We start from the raw sequence: 25,803 nt of genomic DNA, 5'->3' as shown, positions 1-25,803 counted from the left end.
CCATGAAGAATCTCAAGGTTTGGTACACCAATGCTGATGGGGTATGTAATAAAGCAGAAGAGATAAAAGAAAGAGTGAGTGAGGCAGATCCTGACATAGTTGCAACTGTGGGAACTAAAATTAATGACATGATCTCAGATGCAATCTTTCCTGAAGGGTACCAGGTGATACGAAAAGAGAGGACACAGAGACAGGGAGGGGGAGTGGCACTCCTAATAAAGCGGAAATGGAAGTTTGAAGACCTGGGAAATCGGGTTACCAATGAGTGCACAAGCTTCATACATGGAACTCTGACAGTAGATGGGAGGAAGATTGTGATCTTGGTAATCTACAATCCCCCACCAAACAGTAGAAGACCCAGGCAGGAGTATGATGACAACAACAAGGCATGTATAGATGAACTGCAGAAGGCAGCAACACTAGCCCACAGAATGAGAGCGAAGCTGCTGATCATGGGGGACCTAAATCATGGAGACATAAATTGGGAATCGAGGAATCCCCATGGAGGCGACGAAACATGGGGAGCAAAATTAGTAGATGTTATAGACAGGAATTTCCTAACACAACATGTGATGGAAGACACAAGGGAAAGAGGAAGAGATGCGCCGAGCCTATTAGACCTGATTTTAACCCAGAACGTAGAAGATATCGAGAATTTAGAGCATGAAATACCTCTAGGGGCCAGTGACCATTGTGTCCTAGTCTTTAATTACATGATGGAATTCAAACTTATGACCATGGGACAAGAGATCTGGGAAAGGAGAGTTGACTACAGGAAAGGGGACTATAAAAGGATAAGGGACTATCTGGGTGAAGTGCAGTGGGAGGAAGAAATTAGAGGAAAAACAGTCCAAGATATGATGGACCTAGTCATACAGAAATGCCAGGAGGCCCAAGAGAGATTTATACCAACAGGTAAGGGAAAAAATAAGAGGGAATATAATAACCCATGGTTTAATAGACAGTGTCAGGAAGCAAAAATGGCCAGCAGGCGGGAGTGGAGGAAGTACAGAAGACAAAGGACAAAGGACAACAGGATCAGATGCAACAGAGCTAGGAACGATTACATTAACATAAGATGAACATCGGAAAGGGACTATGAGAACGATGTTGCAATCAAAGCGAAAAAACAACCTAAGTTACTACACAGTCATATAAGAAGAAATATGTCGGTGAACGACCAAGTGACAAGACTAAGGAAGACAGAGGGGCCATATACTGAAAGTGACAAGGAAATGTGCGAGGCACTGAATGCCAGTTTCCATGGAGTGTTCACTACCGAGCCTGAGCAGCTCCCATTGTTGGAAGGGGCTACCCTAGATAAAAGACTATCAGATATAGAGGTGACAGCAGAGGAGGTAATGAAACAGTTGACAACTCTAGAAGCAACTAATGCAGTTGGACCAGACAAAGTATCACCGTGGATACTAAAAGAAGCAGCGCAGGCCCTCAGCGTGCCTCTGGCAATGATCTTTAATGAGTCACTTATGTCGAGAGAATTGCCCAGTTGCTGGAAGAAGGCAAATGTCGTGCCGATCTTCAAGAAAGGCAATAGGGAGGAGGCACTTAACTATAGACCTGTATCACTGACAAGCATCCCCTGTAAAATACTGGAAAGAATAATTAGGCAACGACTATTTGCACACCTGGAGAACATTAGGTTTGTGAACAAACATCAACATGGGTTCTGGACAGGGAAATCGTGCCTAACAAACCTTCTGGAATTCTATGATAAAATAACGAGGATAAGACAGGACAGAGATGGTTGGGCAGACTGCATATTTCTGGACTGCCAAAAAGCCTTTGATACAGTACTGCACATGAGACTGTTGTTCAAACTCGAGGACCTGACCAGGTTGCAGAGATGGTCAGAGAAATGGCTACTGGAATTCAACACGAGCAAATGTAAAGTTATGGAAATGGGACTAGGTGATACGAGACCAAAGGGACAATACACAATAAAGGGGAACAGCTTACCTGTGACGACGCGCAAAAGTGACCTGGGTGTGGACGTAACACCTAATCTATCTCCTGAGGCACATATAAATAGGATAACGACAGCAGCATACTCTACACTGGCAAAAGTTAGAACATCATTCAGAAACCTAAGTAAGGAGGTATTTAGGGCGCTTTACACTGCCTACGTGAGGCCAGTCTTAGAGTATGCCGCCTCATCATGGAGTCCCCATCTGAAGAGGCATATAATGAAACTGGAAAAGGTTCAGAGGTTTGAAACGAGACTCGTCCCAGAGCTACGAGGGATGGGGTATGAGGAGCGCTTGAGGGAACTGTGCCTTACGACACTAGAAAGAAGAAGGGAGAGGAGGGACATGATAGGAACGTATAAAATACTCAGAGGGATTGACAGAGTGGACATAGACGAAATGTTCACACGGAATAGTAACAGAACGAGGGGACATAGATGGAAGCTTGAAACTCAGATGAGTCACAGAGATGTTAGGAAGTTTTCTTTTAGCGTGAGAGTAGTGGGAAAATGGAATGCACTTCAGGAACAGGTTGTGGAAGCAAATACTATTCATAATTTTAAAACGATGTACGATAGGGAAATGGGACAGGAGTCATTGCTGTAAACAACCGATGCTCGAAAGGCGGGATCCAAGAGTCAATGCTCGATCCTGCAGACACAACTAGGTGAGTACACACACTCTCTCTCTCTCTCCTCCTCTCCCTTCTCTCTCGCCCTCCCTTCTCCCTCTCTCTCCCATCTCTCTCTCACTCTACCTCTCTCTTCTATCTCTTCTCTCCTCTCTCTCTCTCTCTCTCTCTCTCTCTCTCTCTCTCTCTCTCTCTCTCTCTCTCTCTCTCTCTCTCTCTCTCTCTTTCTCTCTCTCTCTCTCTCTCTCTCTCTCTCTCTCTCTCTCTCTCTCTCTCTCTCTCTCTCTCTCTCTCTCTCTCTCTCTCTCTCTCTCTCATAGGGGAGCAAACATGACAGGGAAGCAAACTCAGGAAGACAGACGCAGGGAGACAAACATGGCCGGAACAAACTCAGAGGGAGGTGAAAAACATGATGACTCGATTAGAGAAGCAATCAGCCCAATGTGGAGTCACGTCAGTGAAGAACTGAAGGTAATGAGGGAGAAAGTAACCAACCTGCAAAGATGAGCTGAAGGAGGAAACAAAAAGCCTGAAAGAGTATCCTACGCAATACCAGACACGAACCTTCCCCCAGGGATATGGATATGTTCCAGGAAAAGGGACTTTTACAATACAATCCTCATTTGCAGATTTATTTAAAAAGAACCCTGAAGCTATTGCTTCAGTAAGAAAAGTTGCCATGAAAGTGGCTTTTTCTCAAGAAGCAGCTAGATGTACTGGCTGGCTGATAGAGTGAAAAAGAGCAGTAGTCATAGTTGGAATTAAGGAACAAACAGGGATCCGTTCAGTGGAGTGGAGAGACAAGGGCAAAAAGGAAGTTAAAGAGATCCTTAAAGAGGAAAAGATGGAGAGGGCTGACCAGAATTTTGAAAAGGCATTTAGGCTTGGACAGTACAACAGGGACAGAAACCGACTGATAAAGGTGATATTTATGAGCGCGAACACAAAAGAGGACCTGTTAGCAAGAAGAGCACACTAGTAAATGTGCCGAAGTTCTAAACAGTATTCCCGCAGAGGGATATGACAAGGGAAGGCAGAATGAGGGCAGCAGCCACAAGGACGAAGTACAGGGAGAAAGAAAGGAGTGGGGAACGCTCTACAACCAGTTCAACATCCCCATTGAGAGGAGCACCACCCCCCACCTCCCGCCCAAAAAAAGTCCTACCTGCCCCAACCCCTGCCAGCTCCCAACTAAATGCCCACCAAGGGCACCCCTCCCCCCCACTCACCCCTCTCCCCAGGACCTTCCTTTTTCCCCACTCTTCCAAGCCCTCCCCACCCCCCACAACCCCTCCTTCAATCCCATCCCCTAGCACTCCCTTCTCCACCATGCCCTCCCATCTTCCCAACCCCCAAGCTCTCCATTCTCCTACACACCCCCAAGCCCTCCAGTCTCCCCCTAGTCTTCACTCTGAACGACTCCTACATAAGAGAAACCAGTTTCGAGGCCCCAGTAGGAATGAATGATTACAGTGTACTGATGTTTGAGTATCTGGTCAAAGAAGGGTGAAAGTACTCAAAAAAGGGAACTCAAAACAAAAGGTGTCAAAAACATCACACACTGGTGGGTCCTCATGCTGGGCTCCTGTCCTGTCACTATGCACCATCACACACTGGTGGGTCCTCATACTGGGCTCCTGCCCTGTCACCATGCACCATCACACACTGGTGGGTCCTCATGCTGGGCTCCTGCCCTGTCACCACACACCATCACACACTGGTGGGTCCTCATGCTGGGCTCGTGCCCTGTCACCACACACCATCACACACTGGTGGGTCCTCATGCTGGGCTCCTGCCTCACCACACCATTACACCTTGGTGGGTCCTCATACTGGGCTCCTGTCCTGTCACCACACACCATCACACACTGGTGGGTCCTCATACTGGGCTCCTGTCCTGTCACCACACACCATCACACCCTGGTGGGTCCTCATACTGGGCTCCTGTCCTGTCACCACACACCATCACACCTTGGTGGGTCCTCATACTGGGCACCTGTCCTGTCACCACACACCATCACACACTGGTGGGTCCTCATACTGGGCTCCTGTCCTGTCACCACACACCATCACACACTGGTGGGTCCTCATACTGGGCACCTGCCCTGTCACCACACACCATCACACCCTGGTGGTCCTCATACTGGGCACCTGCCTCACCACACACCATCACACACTGGTGGGTCCTCATACTGGGCTCCTGCCTCACCACACACCATCACACACTGGTGGGTCCTCATGCTGGGCTCCTGCCTCACCACACACCATCACACACTGGTGGGTCCTCATACTGGGCTCCTGCCTCACCACACACCATCACACACTGGTGGGTCCTCATACTGGGCTCCTGCCTCACCACACACCATCACACACTGGTGGGTGCTCATACTGGGCTCCTGCCTCACCACACACCATCACACCCTGGTGGTCCTCATGCTGGGCTCCTGCCTCACCACACACCATCACACACTGGTGGGTCCTCATGCTGGGCTCCTGCCTCACCACACACCATCACACCCTGGTGGTCCTCATGCTGGGCTCCTGCCTCACCACACACCATCACACCCTGGTGGGTGCTCATACTGGGCTCCTGCCTCACCACACACCATCACACCCTGGTGGTCCTCATGCTGGGCTCTTGCCTCACCACACACCATCACACCCTGGTGGGTGCTCATACTGGGCTCCTGCCTCACCACACACCATCACACCCTGGTGGGTCCTCATACTGGGCTCCTGCTCTGTCACCACACACCATCACACACTGGTGGGTCCTCATGCTGGGCTCCTGCCTCACCACACACCATCACACCCTGGTGGGTCCTCATACTGGGCTCCTGCTCTGTCACCACACACCATCACACACTGGTGGGTCCTCATGCTGGGCTCCTGCCTCACCACACACCATCACACACTGGTGGGTCCTCATGCTGGGCTCCTGCTCTGTCACCACACACCATCACACCCTGGTGGGTCCTCATTCTGGGCTCCTGCCTCACCACACACCATCACACACTGGTGGTCCTCATACTGGGCTCCAACCTCACAACATCTCTTGCACAACAATCTTTAATTGTTCAATTATTTCGTTGACAATGACATCTTGTGTCGGTACGACATTATGTGTAAACTCAACCAATGGTCATTTTTTTTTGTCTTTCCTGCAATGTTTTTAAGCAGTGGTCTCTGCTGCTTAAGAGTTTCCACTTGTGAGTTTAGTGTACTCTGAGACCTTAAATTCCGTTTTCTTCGGCCGTTTTTGATAAACATTCAGTGTTCCTGAGGTTCGTCTTTCCCTCCCGCCGTTGTCTCTCTTGTTGGCGCTAATACTGCCTCGGTGTTCCCCGGGGTCCCTTAATCTCTTTACTAAACCTGCCCAGACAGCGTTCTTCATCTTAATACATTGAAGGACATCATTTGCTGGGATCTCGCGCTCATTTTCACAACATTCGCATCTGTCCTATAAAATTATACCACCGTGTGTGCTCGACACCATTGATTACAAATTACCTGAAGGCCGGTGTCTTTGCCCCCAGGCCGAGAACATTTGTTTGAAGATTGTTTAAATATGCTTGCTGGGGCAAGGCCTCGGAGTGAGAGGTGATGAGAGATGGAGGGAAATAAATAAAAATAGGGGTGGATGAAGAAAAAATGCTGAAATGACAAGAGAAAGGGAGTTAAGGAGGAAGATTTTCAGTTTTAACTCTGCTACCTCCTGGGTGGCTTCATCTTCATCAATCAATCAATCAGGTGATTACAACTCAGGTGATCGTAGTGGGGATGACGTCTTGGCCCACTACACTCATCGGAGTGTTAAGTGGAATGATCAGCACATCTGTATAGGATGACCGGGAAACAGATTCTTCAGTCAGGAAAGAAGAAATATAAGTCGACAGAACCCCAATGGTAATGACGTATCTCACATTATCAGAATAACGACAACAGCAAATTACACATTTGCCAACGTCGTTACATTCTCCAGAAACTTGGAGAAAGGAGCATCCCACGCCTTATAATCAACAAAGGTGAGACCCACTCTCTAATATTCATCCGCGGCACAACCCCGACCTAAAAAGGATGAAGAAAGCTAGCAAAGGTCCAGACAAAAGTCAACAAGGCTAGATTCTGAGCTGAAGAGTTAGAGCTATGAGGAGACACTATGGGAACTGGAGCGTACCTCACAGGAAGAGGGGAGACATACTGCGAGTAGGGGAGACTTGATAACAACATATAAAATACAAGGGCGAACTGTGAATGTGCAGAAAGCATCACGGTCCAAATATATGAACACCGGAAAGAATGGTAATGGGTGGTTAACTAGAGACACAAATGACTTACAGAAATATCAGAGAAGTGTTTTCTTTGTTAGAACTCTCAATAGTCTGAAAAGGTTAGGAGTACAAGCCGTCGAAGCTAACTTAATACAAAATTTAAAATATAAGTTTGAAGGGAGAATGAGAAATAAATCAATGCACTAATCTCAGAACTATCTAGAATCTGGCGACTATCTCAGGAATAATTTAAGAATTTTTTCATTCGCATGCAACAAGCATTTTAGAGATAATTTTCTTTGCGGAACATGTTAATCGTGTCTGTTTGTGTATTTACTGAGCGGCAAAATAGCCATGAACGCCGCTAGTCTCATGGCAGCTCTTCGTAAGAGATAATTACACTCAATTAATATACCTAACTTGGCATACATGCGAAATGTTCTTAGAAATTATGTATTCTAATCCTGATAGACAAATACACCGACAGATACACACAGAGAGCGGCATGAAAGAAAGCCCTTTACGCACAAACACACCCAAACATACAAACACAGACTTGAGACAGGCTAGTCCGTGAACTAAAGGAGTTGGACTATGAAGTAGGGCTCACAAATCAAGAGGAGACATGATTACGACTTATCTGATACTCGGTGGCATGGACAAGGTTAAAAATACTGCTCGCAGATGGGGGAAAACATTACAAACGGGTCACACAGAGCGTGGGTACAGGAGAAAGGGTCACACAAGGGGATGGTTCAGCACTATTAACATGCTGTTCATTCAAAATATTAATTTCTGAAATATAAATGAATATTTTATACTAGCAAGTTGTGGCTATTTAGGCATTGGTTAAGTTAGGTGTTTAGGTTCTGTTGGCAACTACTTGTGTCTGTAGCCCCTGGCTGAAGCTTTTTCAGTGTGGCGATTCGAACAGATTTCGTCACGTAATTATAGTTTCAAAAATCGAGATATCTAAATATGGGAGGTCGATTGTGGCTGGAACGGGGCAGTGAACGACGTAACGAGGGATTACGGTGTTGATTCAAGTTATAACTTACTAGGAGGGGGAGATCCGCTGCGCCCCAGTCATTCTCCATACTTCCCACTATCTCCCTCCTGCGAACTCCTTCTTCTCTCCTCCTCTTTCTCTAAAACTCCATCTCTTCTGATCTTCCTAGTATGATCTTCACCACATTCCTTACTCTTCACCACCTTCCCATCATCCCTGACACCATCTTCAATATATACGGTGTAAATACAAAACCCATCACTTCACCTAGCCCTCCCCCCATGCCCCATCACCACTTTCCCTTCATCTGTTTACCCATGTTCATCCAGGCTGTGTGTAGGTCTCTGTCCATCCCTCCCTAATCCCCCTTTCTTTAAACGTCTTCATCCCCATCCCCCATCACTACTTTCCCTTCATCTATTTACCCATGTTCATCCAGGCTGAGTGTAGCTCTCTGTCCACCCCTTCTCTAATCCCCCTTTCTTTAAACGTCTTCCCCCCACCCCACGCACCGCCCTTAACGAAACAAAAGAGACAAGTTCCGTTTTCTATGCAGTTCCATCTTTCCCAAACGTTGTTACGTCTGCTTCATAGCCCCCTCCCGGTCCCGCTCGTTGTTGCCGTGTGGGGGCATGGTAGGTGCTGCCGGAGTGTGATGCTCCTTAAGACAGTCTTCTGTCATTTTGTAGCTGTCGATAAAATGCTACATATATCCTTATCCCTACCCTGACCTAATTAAGTCCATGGCTTTTCTATAATTGGTAAGCAATTCCTTCAACACGTTTACCAATATCATTGCCATTAGCACTGATACATCTATTGGGTTTGTCCCCATTACCATCCATGATGTTGTCCATTCAGGAGGCAATATTCCCCATCCCAGGTCATGGTAAGCACTCTCGCGTCCTCCTCTTCCAGCTAATGGGCAATGGAGGTATCATGAGAGTTAGCAATAAGGCATTAAGATAAGAGAGCACCACAGAACACCCTGCAGAACTGTACTCTATGTAGAGTTCTGTGTACATCACGGATGTGCGCAGCTTATCATAGAGCACAGCACACAGCTATCAACACTGCTGCACCACACAGAGCGTCATAGAGATTCTCAACCTCTTGCTCAAGCCCATTAAGCACCAAGGGCATGAAGACCCAGGAAGTATTGTACGTCTAGGGGTCCATGTGAACGACACAGTTATAGAACCAATACCAAATGTAACGACGTAATTGCCAGACTGCCCAAACGCCTCTATAATACTACCAGGGAGCAGGTGTTAGAACACATACGCTGTGTTTACAAACACCTGCTAGCCCCATTATCTCCTGAATTTTTCTTAAGTTCTGTATACTTCTTTATAAGTCCAACATACTTATTTGAGATTAGTATATAATTGGTGATGAGACCTAGAAACTTGTTTTGAGTCCTACATATTCACTGTGAGCAAGAGATCTGTTATATATCACAGCAAGAGCAAGAGATCTGTTATATATCACAGCAAGAGCAAGAGATCTGTTATAGTTATGGGGAACTATCATAAAGTAACTATCATATAAGGAACCTGGTGAAACTGCAAGCAAGAGCTGTAATCCTGCCTCCGCTCAATTGAAACCTACTCCTAAGACCCCATTTATTTCACTAGCCTGCTCTATGCATCGGCAGCAATAGCCTATATTCATTAAGAAAATTAGGTAACATTCATATAAAGACCAGGACGAGCCTGTAGCGAACTGTGTCAGAGCCTTCATGTGATCAGTTGACCTGATCTCCCGTGTATCAACCTGTTGAGTGAACAAGTTCCTGATGCGAGTCAGCCTGGGAGTGAATGACCGTTGATGCAGTGACGTTCTAGAGAAAGGCACTTCCAGCATGAGACTGTTGAAGGTTGAGTGCCTCGTGTTATATTTGGCAACAACTAGTTGTCCACGGAGTTGGGCGAGGTACGGAACTTTGAAGATGTTGGACTTTGTTTCAAGGCCAACATACCTTCAAACCCTATTATCTCCAAAATTTTTCGTGATAGTTCTTTGTAAGCCCAACAACCAAACCAAAAAGGCTTGGTGTTTTCACATGGGAACCATTCATGGCTGACTCGTGTACCTAACAGTAAGACCACCAATGTCACGACGGTGTTGCAGGCTCTGATGTTCAGACCGTTCCCACCAGACTTGGTCAAGACTAGAGATAAGCCTTCTTGCCCGTCTCTCCACTTTGTCCAACAGTCTGATGAATAATGGGGACAGGCGATCCAGGAAACGGGTGCGAAACAGGAAAATGTTCGCTCTCAACTCTAGTTGAGAGCGAACTTGTGCTTCATATAAGGTTTTGCATCCCAATGTGTCAAGAAGATGTGAGATGCGCCGTAGGGCTGTAAGTTTCCTGGCTGCTTATTAGGCTAGGTTAAGCTCCCGGCTCTTCATTACCATTGAAGAGTCGAACTTCATTTTTAAGAAGTCAAGTTTTATCTGTGAACTCTAGGGTTTTGCCACCCATATGCAGGCCCGTCCGATTTGCACTCTCCTGCTCTCTCTCTCTCTCTCTCTCTCTCTCTCTCTCTCTGTCTCTCTCTCTCTCTGTCTCTCTCTCTCTCTGTCTCTCTCTCTCTGTCTCTCTCTCTCTGTCTCTCTCTCTCTGTCTCTCTCTCTGTCTCTGTCTCTGTCTCTCTCTCTCTCTCTCTCTCTCTCTCTCTCTCTCTCTCTCTCTCTCTCTCTCTCTCTCTCTCTCTCTCTCTCTCTCTCTCTCTCTCTCTCCCCCCCTCCATGTTCCCTTCTCTTACTTTCGCTTTACCCCCATTTGCTTTCTTGTCATGAATTTCTTCTCTTCTTCGTTTCCTATTTGTTCTTTCAGTCTGACTTCCGCTTATCTCTCGTAAGACGTGACTCTCCCTCACTTTTCTCATTGTCTGTATCTTCACATGTCTCATTGTCTCTACTCTCTCTCTCTCACTGTCTCTTCCTCTCACCCAACAGTCGCCCCGGTTTGCCAGGAGGACCAGCGTCAGGAGTACGTGGCCCCGAGAGGAGGCTCCGTCACTATCGCCTGCAGCGTCGTGGCCTTCCCGGCCTCCGTCACCTTCTCCTGGGCCATCAAGAGGACTCCAGGTGGGTGTGGTGGATGGTGTGCTGGATGGGGTGGTGGATGGTGTGGTGGGTTCTGTGGTGGATGGGGTGGTGGATGGTGTGGCTCAGAGAGTACATACGAGTGTGTGGTGTGAAGTGTGGTTGTGTGTGAATATCTGTTGGTGTGTATTTGTTAGAGGTATGATCAGTGGTAGGAGTTCTCAGAGTGGCTGTGGAACAATTACCTCAGCACTGAACGTTGCCACAGAGCTGGACGTGTTGCACTCCTAAACCGTCCCACAGTGTTGACAGTCGCCAGGTTTCATCTCGCAGCTTTGAAATTCGTGACGAAATTCGCGTATTTCACCTCCCAGAGGTTGAGGAGGGTACTCTACGCGCCGTCACAGTGACTTCAGCACTCAACTCAGTATTGACAAGGCTGCACTCACGGGTTACTGCAATAATTCAGAGCACACGCCGGTATGTTTCCCCTGTTCGACGTGTTAAGTAAGTGTGGAGTGTCCTAAACCAGAGAGACGCCTCGCTGCCTCCTCTTCACGGTCACGTACCTAAATTGTACCTGGATGAGCTTCTGAGAGTTCTTCTACTCCACATGCCCGGCCCGAGCCCAAGCTTGACTTGTGAGAGCTTGATCCGACAGGCTGTTGCTTGGAGCGGTCCGCACGCCTACATATCCACCACAGCCTGGTTGGTCCGGCACTTCTTGCAGAAAAGTGTCTAATTATCTTTTAAGAACCCTTTTTTTCCAGCAAAATTTTTAATACTTGCTGGGAGGATACTGAACAACTGTGGGCCTCCAACGTTCAGACAGTGTTCTGTAATTGTGCCTATGGCACCTCTACTCTTAACTGGCCCTATCCTGCATTTCATTCCATATCGTTCACTCTAGTATGTTATTATTTTTCTGGGCAAATTTAGACTCTGGCCCTCCATTATTTTCTATATTTAATTTATTTGATACGTCTCTCATCACCTTTCAACAGAGTATATTTTGAAAGCTTTGAAACGATTCCAACAATTAAGATGTTTTGTCGTGTCTTGGCTTGCCGTATATGTTCTCTGTATTCTCTCTATTACGGCCATCTCTCTCCTGCTCTGAAGGGAGAAGTGAATAACGAGCAGTACTCAAGGCGCAGCTAAACAGGAAATATATATAGTACAACCATTGTGGTGGGATCCCCAGATTTGAAGGTTCTCGCAATTCATTTTTTCTGGATGACGCAATATTTGCTTGGTTATGCTCCCTAAGCGATAGGTCGTCTGACATCATTATTCCCAGATCCTTTCCATGCTGCTTTCCTACTATGGGCATATTTGATTGTGTTTTGTACTCTGAATTTCGTTTAAGGTCTTAATTTTTACCTCTACCTCTTACCATTTATATATATATATATATATATATATATATATATATATATATATATATATATATATATATATATATACATATATATATATATATATATATATATATATATATATATATATATATATATATATATATATATATATATATATATATATATATATATATCTTAAGATATGAATGTATACCGAAGGGGGTGTATGTGTTGTGTAGGGCGTATGCATGTAAGATAGGTAGGTGTAAGTGTAGGGTAGCTTGTCGAAGTGTAGGGTAGTGTGTGTAAGTGTAGAGTAGCAGGTGTAAGTGTAGGGTAGTGGTGTAAGCGTAGGGTAGCGGTTGTTAGTGTAGGGTAGATGGTGTAAGTGTAGGTTAGAGGGTGTAAGTGTAGGGTAGCGGGTGTAAGTGTAGGGTAGCGGGTGTAAGTGTAGGGTTGTTGGTGTAAGTGTACGGTAGTGGGTGTAAGTGTAGGGTAGCTGGTGTAAATGAAGGGTAGCGGGTGTAAGTGTAGGGTAGTGGGTGTCTGTGTAGGGTAGCGGGAGAAAGTGTAGGGAAGTGGGTGTAAGTGAAGGGTAGCTGATGTAAGTGTAGGGTAGCGAGTGTAAGTGTAGGTTATTGGGTGTAAGTGAAGGGTAGCTGGTGTAAGTGCTGGGTAGCTGGAGTAAGTGCAGGGTTGCTGGTGTAAGTGTAGGGAAGAGGGAGTAAGTGTAGGGTGTCGGGTGTAAGTGAAGGGTAGGGGGTGTAAGTGTAGGGTAGCTGGTGTAAATGAAGGGTAGCAGGTGTAAGTGTAGGTTAGGGGGTGTAAGTGTTGGGTATTTGGTGTAAGTGGAGCGTTGCTGGTGTTAGTGTTGGGTAGCGGGTGTAAGTGTAGGGTACCTGATGTAAGAGTTGGGTAATAGGTTTAAGTGTAGGGTAGCTGGTGTAAATGAAGGGTAGTGGGTGTAAATGTAGGGTAGGGGGTATAAGTGTTAGGTTGCTGGTGTAAGTGTAGGGTAGTGGGTGTAAATGAAGGGTAGTGGGTGTAAGTGTTGGGTAGGGGGTATAAGTGTAGGGTAGCGGGTGTAAGATTTGGGTTGCTGGTGAAAATGAAGGGTAGCTGGTGTAAGTGTAGGGTAGCCGGTGAAAGTGTGGGGTAGCTGGTGTAAGTGTAGGGTAGCGGTGTAAGTGAATGGTAGCAGGTGTAAATGAAGGGTAGCGGGTGTAAGTGTAGGGTAGTGGGTGTAAGTGTAGGGTAGCGGGTGTAAGTGAAGGGTAGCGGGTCTAAGTGTAGGGTAGCTGGTGTAAGTGTAGGGTAGCCGGAGTAAGTGTTGGAGAGCGGGTGTAAGTGTAGGGTAGCTGGTGTAAGTGTAGGGTAGCGGGTGTAAGTGAAGGGTAGCTGTTGTAAGTGTAGGGTAGCCGGAGTAAGTGTAGGAGAGCGGGTGTAAGTGTAGGGTAGCTGGTGTAAGTGTAGGGTAGCGGGTGTAAGTGAAGGGTAGCGGGTGTAAGTGTAGGGTAGTGGGTGTAAGTGTAAGGTAGCTGGTGTAAGTGTAGGGTAGGAGGTGTAAGTGTAGCGTAGCTGTTGTAAATGATGGGTAGCGTGTGTAAGTGTAGGTTGGGGGTGTAAATGAAGGGTAGCGGGTGTAAGTGTAGGGTAGCGGGTGAAAGTGTAGGGTAGCGTGTGTAAGTGTAGGGTAACGGGTGTAAGTTTAGGGTAACGGGTGTAAGTGTAGAGTAGCTGGTGTAAATGAATGGTAGCGGGTGTAAGTGTAGGCCGGGTAGCTAATGTAAGTGTAGGGTAGCAGGTGTAAGTGTCGGGTAGCGGCTGTAAGTGAAGGGTAGCTGGTGTAAGTGAAGGGTAGCAGGTGTAAGTGTAGGGTAGCTGGTGTAGGTGATGGGTAGCGGGTGTAAGTGAAGGGTAGCGGGTGTAAGTGAAGGGTAGCTGGTGTAAGTGTAGGGTAGCAGGTGTAAGTGTAGGGTAGTGGGTGTAAGTGTAGGGAGTCGGGAGTAAGTGAAGGGTAGCTGGTGTAGGTGTAGGTAGTGGGTGAAAGTGTTGGGTAGCTGGTGTAAGTACAGGGTAGCCGATGTAAGTGTTGGTTATTGGGTGTAAGTCTAGGGTAGCGAGTGTAAGTGTAGGGTAACGGGTGGAAGTGTAAGGTAGCGGGTGCAAGTGTAGGGAAGCGGGTGTAAGTGTAGGAGAGCTGGTGTAAGTGTGGAGTAGCAAGTGTAAGTGTAGAGAAGCTGGTGTAACTGTAGGGCAATGTAAGTAAGTGTAGGGTGGCGGGTGTAGGTTTTGGGAAGAGGGTGTAAGTTAAGGGTAGCGGGTGTAAGTGTACGAGAGCGGGTGTAAGTGAAGAGTAGCGGGGGTAGGTGCAGGGTATCGGGTGTAAGTGTAGGTTAGCGGGTGTAAGTGTAGGGTAGCTGTTGTAAGCGTAGGGTAGCGGTGTAAGTGTAGGAGAGCGGGTGTAAGTGTAGGGTAGCTGGTGCAAGTGTAGGGTAGCGGGTGTAAGTGTAGGGTAGCGGGTGTAAGTATAGGGTAGCGGTTGTAAGTGAAGGGTAGCGGGTGTAAGTTTAGGGTAGTGGGTGTAAGTGTAAGGTAGCTGGTGTAAATGAAGGGTAGTGGGTGTAAGTGTAGGGTGTCGGGTGTAAGTGAATGGTAGGGGGTGTAAGTGTAGGGTAGCTGGTGTAAATGAAGGGTAGCAGGTGTAAGTGTAGGTTAGGGGGTGTAAGTGTTGGATGTTTGGTGTAAGTGGAGCGTTGCTGGTGTTAGTGTTGGGTAGCGGGTGTAAGTGTGGGGAAGCGGGAGTAAGTGAAGGGTAGTGGGTATAAGTGTAGGATAACAGGTGTAAGTGTGGAGTAGCAAGAGTAAGTGTAGGGAAGCTGGTGTAACTGTAGGGTAATGTAAGTATGTGTAGGGTAGCGGGTGTAGGTTTTGGGAAGCGAGTGTAAGTTAAGGGTAGCGGGTGTAAGTGTTGGGTAGAGGGCGTAAGTGAAGGGTAGCGGGTGTAAGTGTAGGGTAGCGGGTGTAAGTGTAGGGTAGTGGGTGTAAGTGTAGGGTAATGGGTGTAAGTGTAAGGTAGCGGGTGTAAGTCTAGGGTAGCGGTGTAAGTGTTGGGTAGCAGGAGTAAGTGTAGGAGAGCGGGTGAAAGTGTAGGGTAGCTCGTGCAAGTGTAGGGTAGCGGGTGAAGGTGTAGGGTAGCGGGTGTAAGTGTAGGGTAGTGGGTGTAAGTGAAGGGTAGCGGGTGTAAGTGAACGGAAGTAGGTGTAAGTGAAAGGTAGCTGGTGTAAGTGAAGGGTAGCTGGTGTAAGTGTAGGGTAGTTGGTGTAAGTGTAGGGTGTCGGGTGTAAGTGAAGGGTAGCTGGGGTAAGTGTAGGGTAGCTAGTGTAAATGAAGGGTAGCGGGTGTAAGTGTAGGGTAGGGGGTGTAAGTGTAGGGTAGCTGGTGTAAATGAAGGGTAGCAGGTGTAAATGTAGGTTAGGGGGTGTAAGTGTTGGGTATTTGGTGTAAGTGGAGCGTTGCTGGTGTAAGTGTTGGGTAGCGGGTGTAAGTGTAGGGCAGCTGGTGTAAATGAAGGGTAGCAGGTGTAAGTGTAGGGCAGCTGGTGTAAATGAAGGATAGCGGGTGTAAGTGTAGGGTAGGGGGTATAAGTGTTGGGTTGCTGGTGTAAGTGTAGGGTGGTGGGTGAAAGTGTAGGGTACCTGGTGTAAGTGTAGGGTAACGGGTGTAAATGTTGGGTAACGGGTTTAAGTGTAGGGTAGCTGGTGTATATGAAGGGTAGCGGGTGTAAGTGTAGGGTAGCGGGTGTAAGTATATGGTAGCTGGTGTAAGTGAAGGGTAGCGGGTGTAGGTGTAGGGTAGCGGGTGAAAGTGTAGGGTAGCTGGTGTAAGTGTAGGGAAGCAGGTGTAAGTGTAGGGTAGCGGGTGTAGGTGAAGGGTAGCGGGTGTTGGTGTTTGGTAGCGGGTGTAAGGGTTGTGTAGCTGGTGTAAATGAAGGGTAGCAGGTGTAAGTGTAGGGTAGCGGGTGTAAGTGTAGGATACCTGGTGTAAGTGTGGGGTAGTTGGTGTAAGTGTAGGGTGTCGGGTGCAAGTGAAGGGTAGCTGGTGTAAGTGTAGGGTAGCGGGTGTAAGTGTAGGGTTGCTGGTGTACGTGTAGGGAAGCGGGTGTAAGTGTAGGGTAGCGGGTGTAAGTGTAGGGTAGCGGGTGTAAATGTAGTGTAGCGGGTTTAAGTGTAGGGTAGCCGGAGTAATTGTAGGAGAGCGGGTGTAAGTGTAGGGTAGCTGGTGTAAGTGTAGGTTAGGGGGTGTAAGTGTAGGGTAGTGGGTGAAAGTGTTGGGTAGCTGGTGTAAGTGCAGGGTAGCCGATGTATGTGTTGGGTATTGGGTGTAAGTCTAGGGTAGCGGGTGTAAGTGTAGGTTAGCGGGTGTAAGTGTAGGGTAGCGGGTGTAAGTGTAGGGTAGCGGTGTAAGTGTACGGTAGCAGGTGTAAGTATAGGGTAGCAGGAGTAAGTGTAGGAGAGCGGGTGTAAGTGTAGGTTAGCTGGTGGAAGTGTAGGGTAGCGGGTGTAGGTGTAGGGTAGCGGGTGTAAGTGTAGGGTAGAGGGTGTAAGTGAAGGGTAGCGGGTGTAAGTGTAGGGTAGTGGGTGTAAGTGTAGGGTGTCGGGTGTAAGTGAAGTGTAGCTGGTGTAAGTGTAGGGTAGCTAGTGTAAATGAAGCGGTAGCGGGAGTAAGTGTTGGGTAGGGGGTGTAAGTGTAAGGTAACTGGTGTAAGTGAAGGGTAGCAGGTGTAAGTGTAGGTTAGGGGGTGTAAGTGTTGGGTATTTGGTGTAAGTGTAGGGTAGCTGGTGTAAATGAAGGGTAGCGGGTGTAAGTGTAGGGTAGGGGTGTAAGTGTAGGGTAGCTGATGTAAATGAAGGGTAGCGGGTGTAAGTGTAGGGTTGCTGGTGTACGTGTAGGGAAGCGGGTGTAAGTGTAGGGTAGCGGGTGTAAGTGTAGGGTAGCGGGTGTAAATGTAGTGTAGCGGGTTTAAGTGTAGGGTAGCCGGAGTAAGTGTAGGAGAGCGGGTGTAAGTGTAGGGTAGCTGGTGTAAGTGTAGGTTAGGGGGTGTAAGTGTAGGGTAGTGGGTGAAAGTGTTGGGTAGCTGGTGTAAGTGCAGGGTAGCCGATGTATGTGTTGGGTATTGGGTGTAAGTCTAGGGTAGCGGGTGTAAGTGTAGGTTAGCAGGTGTAAGTGTAGGGTAGCGGGTGTAAGTGTAGGGTAGCGGTGTAAGTGTACGGTAGCAGGTGTAAGTATAGGGTAGCAGGAGTAAGTGTAGGAGAGCGGGTGTAAGTGTAGGTTAGCTGGTGGAAGTGTAGGGTAGCGGGTGTAGGTGTAGGGTAGCGGGTGTAAGTGTAGGGTAGAGGGTGTAAGTGAAGGGTAGCGGGTGTAAGTGTAGGGTAGTGGGTGTAAGTGTAGGGTGTCGGGTGTAAGTGAAGTGTAGCTGGTGTAAGTGTAGGGTAGCTAGTGTAAATGAAGCGGTAGCGGGAGTAAGTGTTGGGTAGGGGGTGTAAGTGTAAGGTAACTGGTGTAAGTGAAGGGTAGCAGGTGTAAGTGTAGGTTAGGGGGTGTAAGTGTTGGGTATTTGGTGTAAGTGTAGGGTAGCTGGTGTAAATGAAGGGTAGCGGGTGTAAGTGTAGGGTAGGGGTGTAAGTGTAGGGTAGCTGATGTAAATGAAGGGTAGCGGGTGTAAGTGTAGGGTAGCGGGTGAAAGTGTAGGGTACCTGGTGTAAGTGTACGGTAACGGGTGTAAGTGTTGGGTATCGGGTTTAAGTGTAGGGTAGCTGGTGTAAGTGTAGGGAAGCAGATGTAAGTGTAAGGTAGCGGGTGTAGTTATCTTGAGTTATCTTGAGATGATTTTGGGGCTTTTTAGTGTCCCCACGGCCCGGTCCTCGACCAGGCCTCCACCCCCAGGAAGCAGCCCGTGACAGCTGACTAACACCCAGGTACCTATTTTACTGCTAGGTAACAGGGGCATAGGGTGAAAGAAACTCTGCCCATTGTTTCTCGCCGGCGCCTGGGATCGAACCCAGGACCACAGGATCACAAGTCCCGCGTGCTGTCCGCTCGGCCGACCGGCTCCCCAGGTGTAGGTGAAAGGTAGCGGGTGTAGGTGTTGGGTAGCGGGTGAAAGTGTAGGGTAGCACGTGTAAGTGTAGGGTAGCGGATGTAAGTGTAGGTAGCGGGTGTAAGTGAAGGGTAGCTGGTGTAAGTGAATGGTAGCGGGTGTAAGTGAAGGGTAGCGGGTGTAAGTGTAGGGTAGCGGGTGTAAGTGTTGGGTAGCGGATGTAAGTGTAGCGTAGCGGGTGTAAGTGAAGTGTAGCGGGTGTAAGTGTAGGGTAGCGGGTGTAGGTGTTGGGTAGCGGGTGTAAGTGTAGGGTACCTGGTGTAAGTGTAGGGTAGTTGGTGTAAGTGTAGGGTGTCGGGTGTAAGTGAAGGGTAGCTGGTGTAAGTGTAGGGTAGCGGGTGTAAGTGTAGGGTAGCTGGTGTAAGTGTAGGGAAGCGGGTGTAAGTGCAGGGTATCGGGTGTAAATGTAGGTTAGCGATTGTAAGTGTAGGGTAGCGGGTGTAAGTGTAGGGAAGCGGGTGTAAGTGCAGGGTATCGGGTGTAAATGTAGGTTAGCGATTGTAAGAGTAGGGTAGCGGGTGTAAGTGCAGGGTAGCGGGTGTAAATGTAGTGTAGCGGGTTTAGGTGTAGGGTAGCCGGAGTAAGTGTAGGAGAGCGGGTGTAAGTGTTGGGTAGCTGGTGTAAGTGTAGGTTAGGGGGTGTAAGTGTAGGATAGTGGATGAAAGTGTAGGGTAGCGGGTGAAAGTGTAGGGAAGCGGGTGTAAGTGTAGGAGAGCGGGTGTAAGTGAAGAGTAGCGGGTGTAAGTCTAGGGTAGCGAGTGTAAGTGTATGTTAGCGCATGTAAGTGTAGGGGAGCGGGTGTAAGTGTAGGGTAGCGGTGTAAGTGTTATTATAGACTGTGGGTTGGTTGGTGTTGTCGTCGTTGATCCTTCTCTACGGACAACCCAACCCACAACTCGGTAGAGTGCTTACACTTCACTAGGAGATCACACTAGGCGCTTCTGGCTCTTGGAGAGGGGCTCCACGTCACATGTTTAGGGGATGCGGCTCCAACACTCAGCCTCGTTGTCACGTGCACACACCCACTCGAGCCGCTGTGACTCCCCACTCTCTCCTTAAGTGATATGATCTCCTCAATCCCCTTTTGACTTATTAGTATTACCTTTTACCCTGTCCACAGCAGTGGTTCTTGGTTCTTTCTCTCTCTCTCTCCTTCTTTACTAGCTCCTGGGAAGCCTCACTAGGACAAGGGCAAACACCAGCAAATTGGGATACATTTACTGGACAAAGCACATACACGATACATACACACATATAATAATAATGAATCCTATACTCTATAATATCACAATCAGGTTGCTCTCCAACACAACCAGAACTCTACCATCAGCTTATCAAGTGGTATCCTATCTCCTGGTTCACCACCTGATACTATCAACCTCCTCAAGTTGGTCAAGTCTACATACACTGTTGCACCATCAGCAAGAGAATATATATATATATCTATAAATGTGTACAAAGAAAATCAGCTTTTGAATGCAATAACATATATCAGTATAAATGTTCATTGATGCACAACAATGATCAATCGATCACTGTCAGTCCTGGAACGCATACATCTGTAGGTAATCCAGCCTACGACTGTAACTCTAAACTTCAGTATAAAACCCTCCTTGACATAAGGATGCAAACAGTCACTCACCTCTCACTGCGTCTTGCACGCTAATGACAACCAAACACTATCAACTCCCTACTAGTAATCCACCAGAACTTCCCTTCCACCTCTGGAAGTTCACTACCCTAATATCCTTAGGTTCTTCCGGGCTTCACTACCAGGATCCTCTGCAGCTCCTCCAGGCTGCTATCATGAAGTTTCCTTGAGTAACTACGGTGCTTCACCCTTCTGCTAGGTTCCTCCACAGCTCTCTTGGCTGCTACACCACCTCTACAGAAGCACATGACACTCCTCTTCACTGCTTCTCCTCACAGCTCGAGGTCCTCTGCTTCACTACCTTGGAGTCTCATCAATTACTTCATCTACGCTAGCTTCGAAGTTCTCAGCAACTTCTTCCCCAAAGACAAACCTGCAACCCATCGACACTCCAATAAAATGTTTCCCCTTTAACACATAAACAAAAATAATCACACAATATGTTTGTCTCCAACCTCTATCTGTCCTCTACATACAGTGAGAGTGGACTCCCCCGTTTTGGGCGGGTCCATACTCCACCTCGCCTGGCGGCGGTCCTCACTCGCTGGGAGGGTCTTCCTCCGTCAGGAGCCGGGCTCCCTCAGTCATCTGTCAGAGCTCAGAGGGGACGGACGTCGCTCCGTGTTCCTCCCTCTTCACTCTCCTATTTCAGGCTTTCTGCCTTATTAAAACATGTCTAACTTATAAATAAACATCGCTACTGTCGCTGGGCACACGACCAACTACAAGCAATCACTATGAACTGGCGTATATCGTGCTTACCACAGATTAACTGGTCGAGGGCGCTTTCCTTCTGACGGCGTCTGGTCAGGGCGCTCCACACAGCCCACGAAAAGGCCTCTGAGCAGCTTATTGAACTCTGCTCGTCGACCAGGACTTGAGACCACAACGTTCCCAGCTCGGTTCCACAGCTGGCACGTCTACACACTTCTCTTCTCTTCGAGATATATCACTAGGGGTTCCCTTCTGGCGGGAGCTCAAACGTAGCGCGGCTTTCCCCTGCGATGTCTGGCACTCAAGTGAGGTCAAGGTCCTCCGGAAGCGAGCCTCACGCCTCCAGCAAAATGTCCACATCTCCTAGCCAGTCATTTATCTGTTTTCTCCTTCATTGCCCATAATCTCAAACTGTTATACATATCCAAGCAACTATTTTACATATGCGTTATCACCTCAATATTTGCTAGACCTTCTAATCAGGTCAGGCTTGATGAATAACTCTCAAGGAGGGAGACTCGTTTCTCCTGTAGGCTGAGATCATAACACTCCCCTCCACTTATTTTTGAGAGTTATTCCAGTGGCAAAGCTCGGAATAATACATCCGCCACCACACTGTCTCGTTCTCCACCCGATATACTCCCTTAGGAGTCTACAATTAGTTCGTTGCTCCTTGCAACATCTGGCTCGCAACTCTCCAGGAACATGATCTTCTCATAAACGATTTGACCTCTCTGACACCTCTTGGCTAGGCTGTCCTCCTTGGACGCCTGCACTCCATCGTTCCACTCTACTTATTGTCTCCACCCTCCGTTTCCTCGTCTTCTTCTCTTCACGTCCAGAGTCAGACATCTACTGTCTGTACCTCCTCTGTCGTCTTCACACTTCCATCTACTGCCATTATACTTTCGTCTCCTGTCATCATACTTCACTCCCTCGTCTTCACCGACGATCCTCCCTTTCGTCTCCTCATTCATCCGAGACCTCATCCTGTTTGACTTCCATCGAGTCCTCGGCTTTCTTCTACTCCTCCATGCTTGTATCATCATCCTCTTCCCACATTTTTCACCTCTAAACAACTCCATTTCTTCTCCTTCAACTCTTCTTCGTTCCCTAAAAGTTTCTTCGGGCACTATACTACATCCAACAGCACTCGACCATACATGTCGCTTTGCCTTTCCTAGAGTGCTCGTAAGCATCTCTCCACACATACTGTCTCTTCTCCTTTCATTTTACCGGCTATTACTTTTCTTCATTATCTTTTCTCCACGATTTCTGTGAAACATGTCAACTCCTGACATCTCAAACAACTTAACTCCACTATCCATATGCCTCTGTGCTCGTGGACAACTTAACGCTCTACTTCCGTCCTCAGTCTGTCCACATCTTTCCTCATTCCTACTCAGCACGGTTGCATTCACCTTCCGACTCTTAATTTCAGCAGTCTGGGCTCTACTCAGGTCCGCTCTCTTCACATGAGTCTTCTTCGGCTGGGCCGTCTTCGCTTTTGACCTCACCGAGACTTCATTTTTCTGGGCTGGACTTTCATCAAACAGCCATGCTATATCTACATCGATATCTTCTACCGGCTGAATCGACACTGTCTTATATTCTCCAGCGTCTCCCTCGTCGGCCACCTCTGCCTTCGTCACTACCGAGACAGGGTACTCAATGGCTTGGCGGTCTCCTGACTCATCTCCTCGGATGTCAGTCAGGTTCACACTCTCTGGTGTCCCACTCGTGCCGTGGCCTTCTGGGCTCTCCTCTGGCACAGTCTCCACTATGACTCTTGGCAACACCTTTGTCCCGCACAAGTCATTCCCCAGGATCACTTGGACTCCTGGAACAGGTATGTCGGGGCACACTCCCAACATCACCTCCGCCGACACATATCCTGACCTCAGCTGGACAGTACATACGGGCATGTCACTCTCAGACAACAACCCATATACTTTCATTTTACTCCTGCCAGCTAACCGTCGATCATTCCCAATCATGCTTCTCGTAATCAAGCTCTGATTAGCTCCGGTATCTCTCAAGATACCAACTTCTACCTCAGGTTGGCCTCTTATACTGATCCAACCTTTGCTCATGAACGGTCTATACCTCTCGTTCACTAAGTTCGTCTTCTGTGGTTTGTCTCGGAACACATTAGTATATTTACTTTGGGGGTCACACATGGCCAGGGTCACAACTCTCTTGCCCTGCCGACAATCTCGCATCACGTGACCCAATCCGTTACAATTGTAACACCTCACCTGGGAAAAATCTCTTCTATATATACCAAAGCGGCTCTGACTTTGTCCACTCACATGAGAGTTCCTCGGGCCAGGCACACTATTTGCACTCTGTGGGGCTTTACTGGACTCTTGATTTCCTGGATCACGAATAGTTTCTCGTTTAGCTCCTCCATCTTCACTTTCAGACGAAGTGCACGACCTACTCTTCTGAGTTTTAGGGTACTTACTTTTATCTGCCCATTTATCAAAATTTTTCTCCCCCCAGACTCTTCTGGGTCTCTCATAATTTCTTTCTCCCCAGACTCCATTGGGTCTGCTATTGCTGCGTCTCGCCTCGCTTCTCACTCTGTTCTCCCTCAAGCTCTTGTATGCTTCGGTAATCATATCCGCCCTATCTGCGGCATCTTTCACCTCCTTTATCCCTGCTTCTTGGATCTTGAACTTTGTTTCGGGATGCATCATCTCCAAGAACTTCTCCATGACCATCAGTTGCTTCAGGTCAGCGTAAGATCCAACTCCAGCAGCCTCAATCCACTTCTGGAATCGTCTTTCCAGATCCCTTGCTGTCTCAGCAAACGTACATGCTCCAACTTTGATCATTTCTCTGAAGCGCTTCCTATAAGCTTCTGGGGTTAACTGAAACGAGCGCAATATGCTGCTCTTTACTGTGGCATAATCCTGGCACTCTTCCAGTGACAATTGGGTGTATGCCTCCCTGGCTGCACCGGTCAATCTTAACTGGACCAGCTGGACCCATTCCTCCTGTGGTAACTCCTTGATGCTGGCTACTTTTTCAAAATGCTCGAAGAAGCTCTCCGCCTCTTCGGGAACAAACAAGGGAATGTCCTTCTCCCTAACCCTAACATCTGGTGGGTGTGATACCTGGGTGGTGCTCTCTGGCAACCCATGTTCGATCCTTTGCTCAGCCAAGGTTCTATTCGCTTCTATCTGCATTTGTTTTGTTCTCTCTTTTTCTTTTTCGACCTGGGCTTTTTCTTTTTCTTTCTCCTGTTCCAACTCCAGTTCTCTTATTCTGGTTTTCTCTTTTTCTTTCTCCACCTCTAGTCTTGCTCTCTCTACTTCCAGCCTGGTTTTCTCTTTTTCTACTTCCAGCCTGGTTTTCTCTTTTTCTACTTCCAGCCTGGTTTTCTCTTTTTCTACTTCCAGCCTGGTTTTCTCTTTTATCTGGAGTTCTAATTTCATCTTTTCCAGCTGGAACTGTCTCTCCTTGTCCTCTCGTTGTTGCTGCATCTGGAGCTCTAACTGGAATCTCTCCAAGCTCCTATTTCGGCTACTCCTGCTACTGCGGCTACTCTTGCTGCTCCTACTCGATCCTTGGGATCTCACTTCATCCTGCCCATCATCCTCCTTTCCACTTTCAGCTCCTTTCTGGGCTCCTTGCTCTGCCGCTTCACTTCTGGCTCTCAACTGCTTCAGGATCTCATCCTTCATCCCAGCTACTTTAGATGCTCTCAACCTGATGCCACATTTTTCTGCTATTTGTTTCAATTGATCCCTCGTGCAACCTTCTAAGTCCTCAGGCTTGCCTGACTCCACAAACGCTTGCACCTTATCCATCTTGTCCTGTGAGTCTTCCCAAGAGAGAGTATACACCTGCGGTCACACAGTTTATTTCAGCAAGGGTGTACAAATCCACTCTTGGACAGGGTGTGGGTGTGTCAGTTCACTCTCCCGGACAGGCCCCCAATTTATTATAGACTGTGGGTTGGTTGGTGTTGTCGTTGTTGATCCTTCTCTACGGACAACCCAACCCACAACTCGGTAGAGTGCTTACACTTCACTAGGAGATCACACTAGGTGCTTCTGGCTCTTGGAGAGGGGCTCCACGTCACATGTTTAGGGGATGCGGCTCCAACACTCAGCCTCGTTGTCACGTGCACACACCCACTCGAGCCGCTGTGACTCCCCACTCTCTCCTTAGGTGATATGATCTCCTCAATCCCCTTTTGACTTATTAGTATTACCTTTTACCCTGTCCACAGCAGTGGTTCTTGGTTCTTTCTCTCTCTCTCTCCTTCTTTACTAGCTCCTGGGAAGCCTCACTAGGACAAGAGCAAACACCAGCAAATTGGGATACATTTACTGGACAAAGCACATACACGATACATACACACATATAATAATAATGAATCCTATACTCTATAATATCACAATCAGGTTGCTCTCCAACACAACCAGAACTCTACCATCAGCTTATCAAGTGGTATCCTATCTCCTGGTTCACCACCTGATACTATCAACCTCCTCAAGTTGGTCAAGTCTACATACACTGTTGCACCATCAGCAAGAGAATATATATATATATCAATAAATGTGTACAAAGAAAATCAGCTTTTGAATGCAATAACATATATCAGTATAAATGTTCATTGATGCACAACAATGATCAATCGATCACTGTCAGTCCTGGAACGCATACATCTGTAGGTAATCCAGCCTACGACTGTAACTCTAAACTTCAGTATAAAACCCTCCTTGACATAAGGATGCAAACAGTCACTCACCTCTCACTGCGTCTTGCACGCTAATGACAACCAAACACTATCAACTCCCTACTAGTAATCCACCAGAACTTCCCTTCCACCTCTGGAAGTTCACTACCCTAATATCCTTAGGTTCTTCCGGGCTTCACTACCAGGATCCTCTGCAGCTCCTCCAGGCTGCTATCATGAAGTTTCCTTGAGTAACTACGGTGCTTCACCCTTC

At 47.7% G+C, this 25,803-nt stretch overlaps 1 protein-coding gene across 1 annotated transcript in view; it reads left to right on the top strand.

Annotated features, from left to right (window-relative positions):
* The window catches only part of LOC138364543 (uncharacterized), a 251,928-nt gene that overhangs the window by 12,481 nt on the left and 213,644 nt on the right, over window positions 1-25,803 (top strand). Inside the window, exon 2 of the mRNA XM_069324198.1 lies at window positions 10,861-10,992. Within this exon, the coding sequence (XP_069180299.1) occupies window positions 10,861-10,992 (132 nt within the window). The remainder of the gene's footprint in view (window positions 1-10,860; window positions 10,993-25,803) is intronic.

This window comes from Procambarus clarkii, chromosome 13 (assembly GCF_040958095.1).
Source record: "Procambarus clarkii isolate CNS0578487 chromosome 13, FALCON_Pclarkii_2.0, whole genome shotgun sequence".
NCBI classification, from domain to species: Eukaryota; Metazoa; Arthropoda; class Malacostraca; order Decapoda; family Cambaridae; genus Procambarus; species Procambarus clarkii.
The sequence above is the reverse complement of the archived record's forward strand: the minus strand, read 5'-3'. Positions and strand labels throughout refer to the sequence as shown.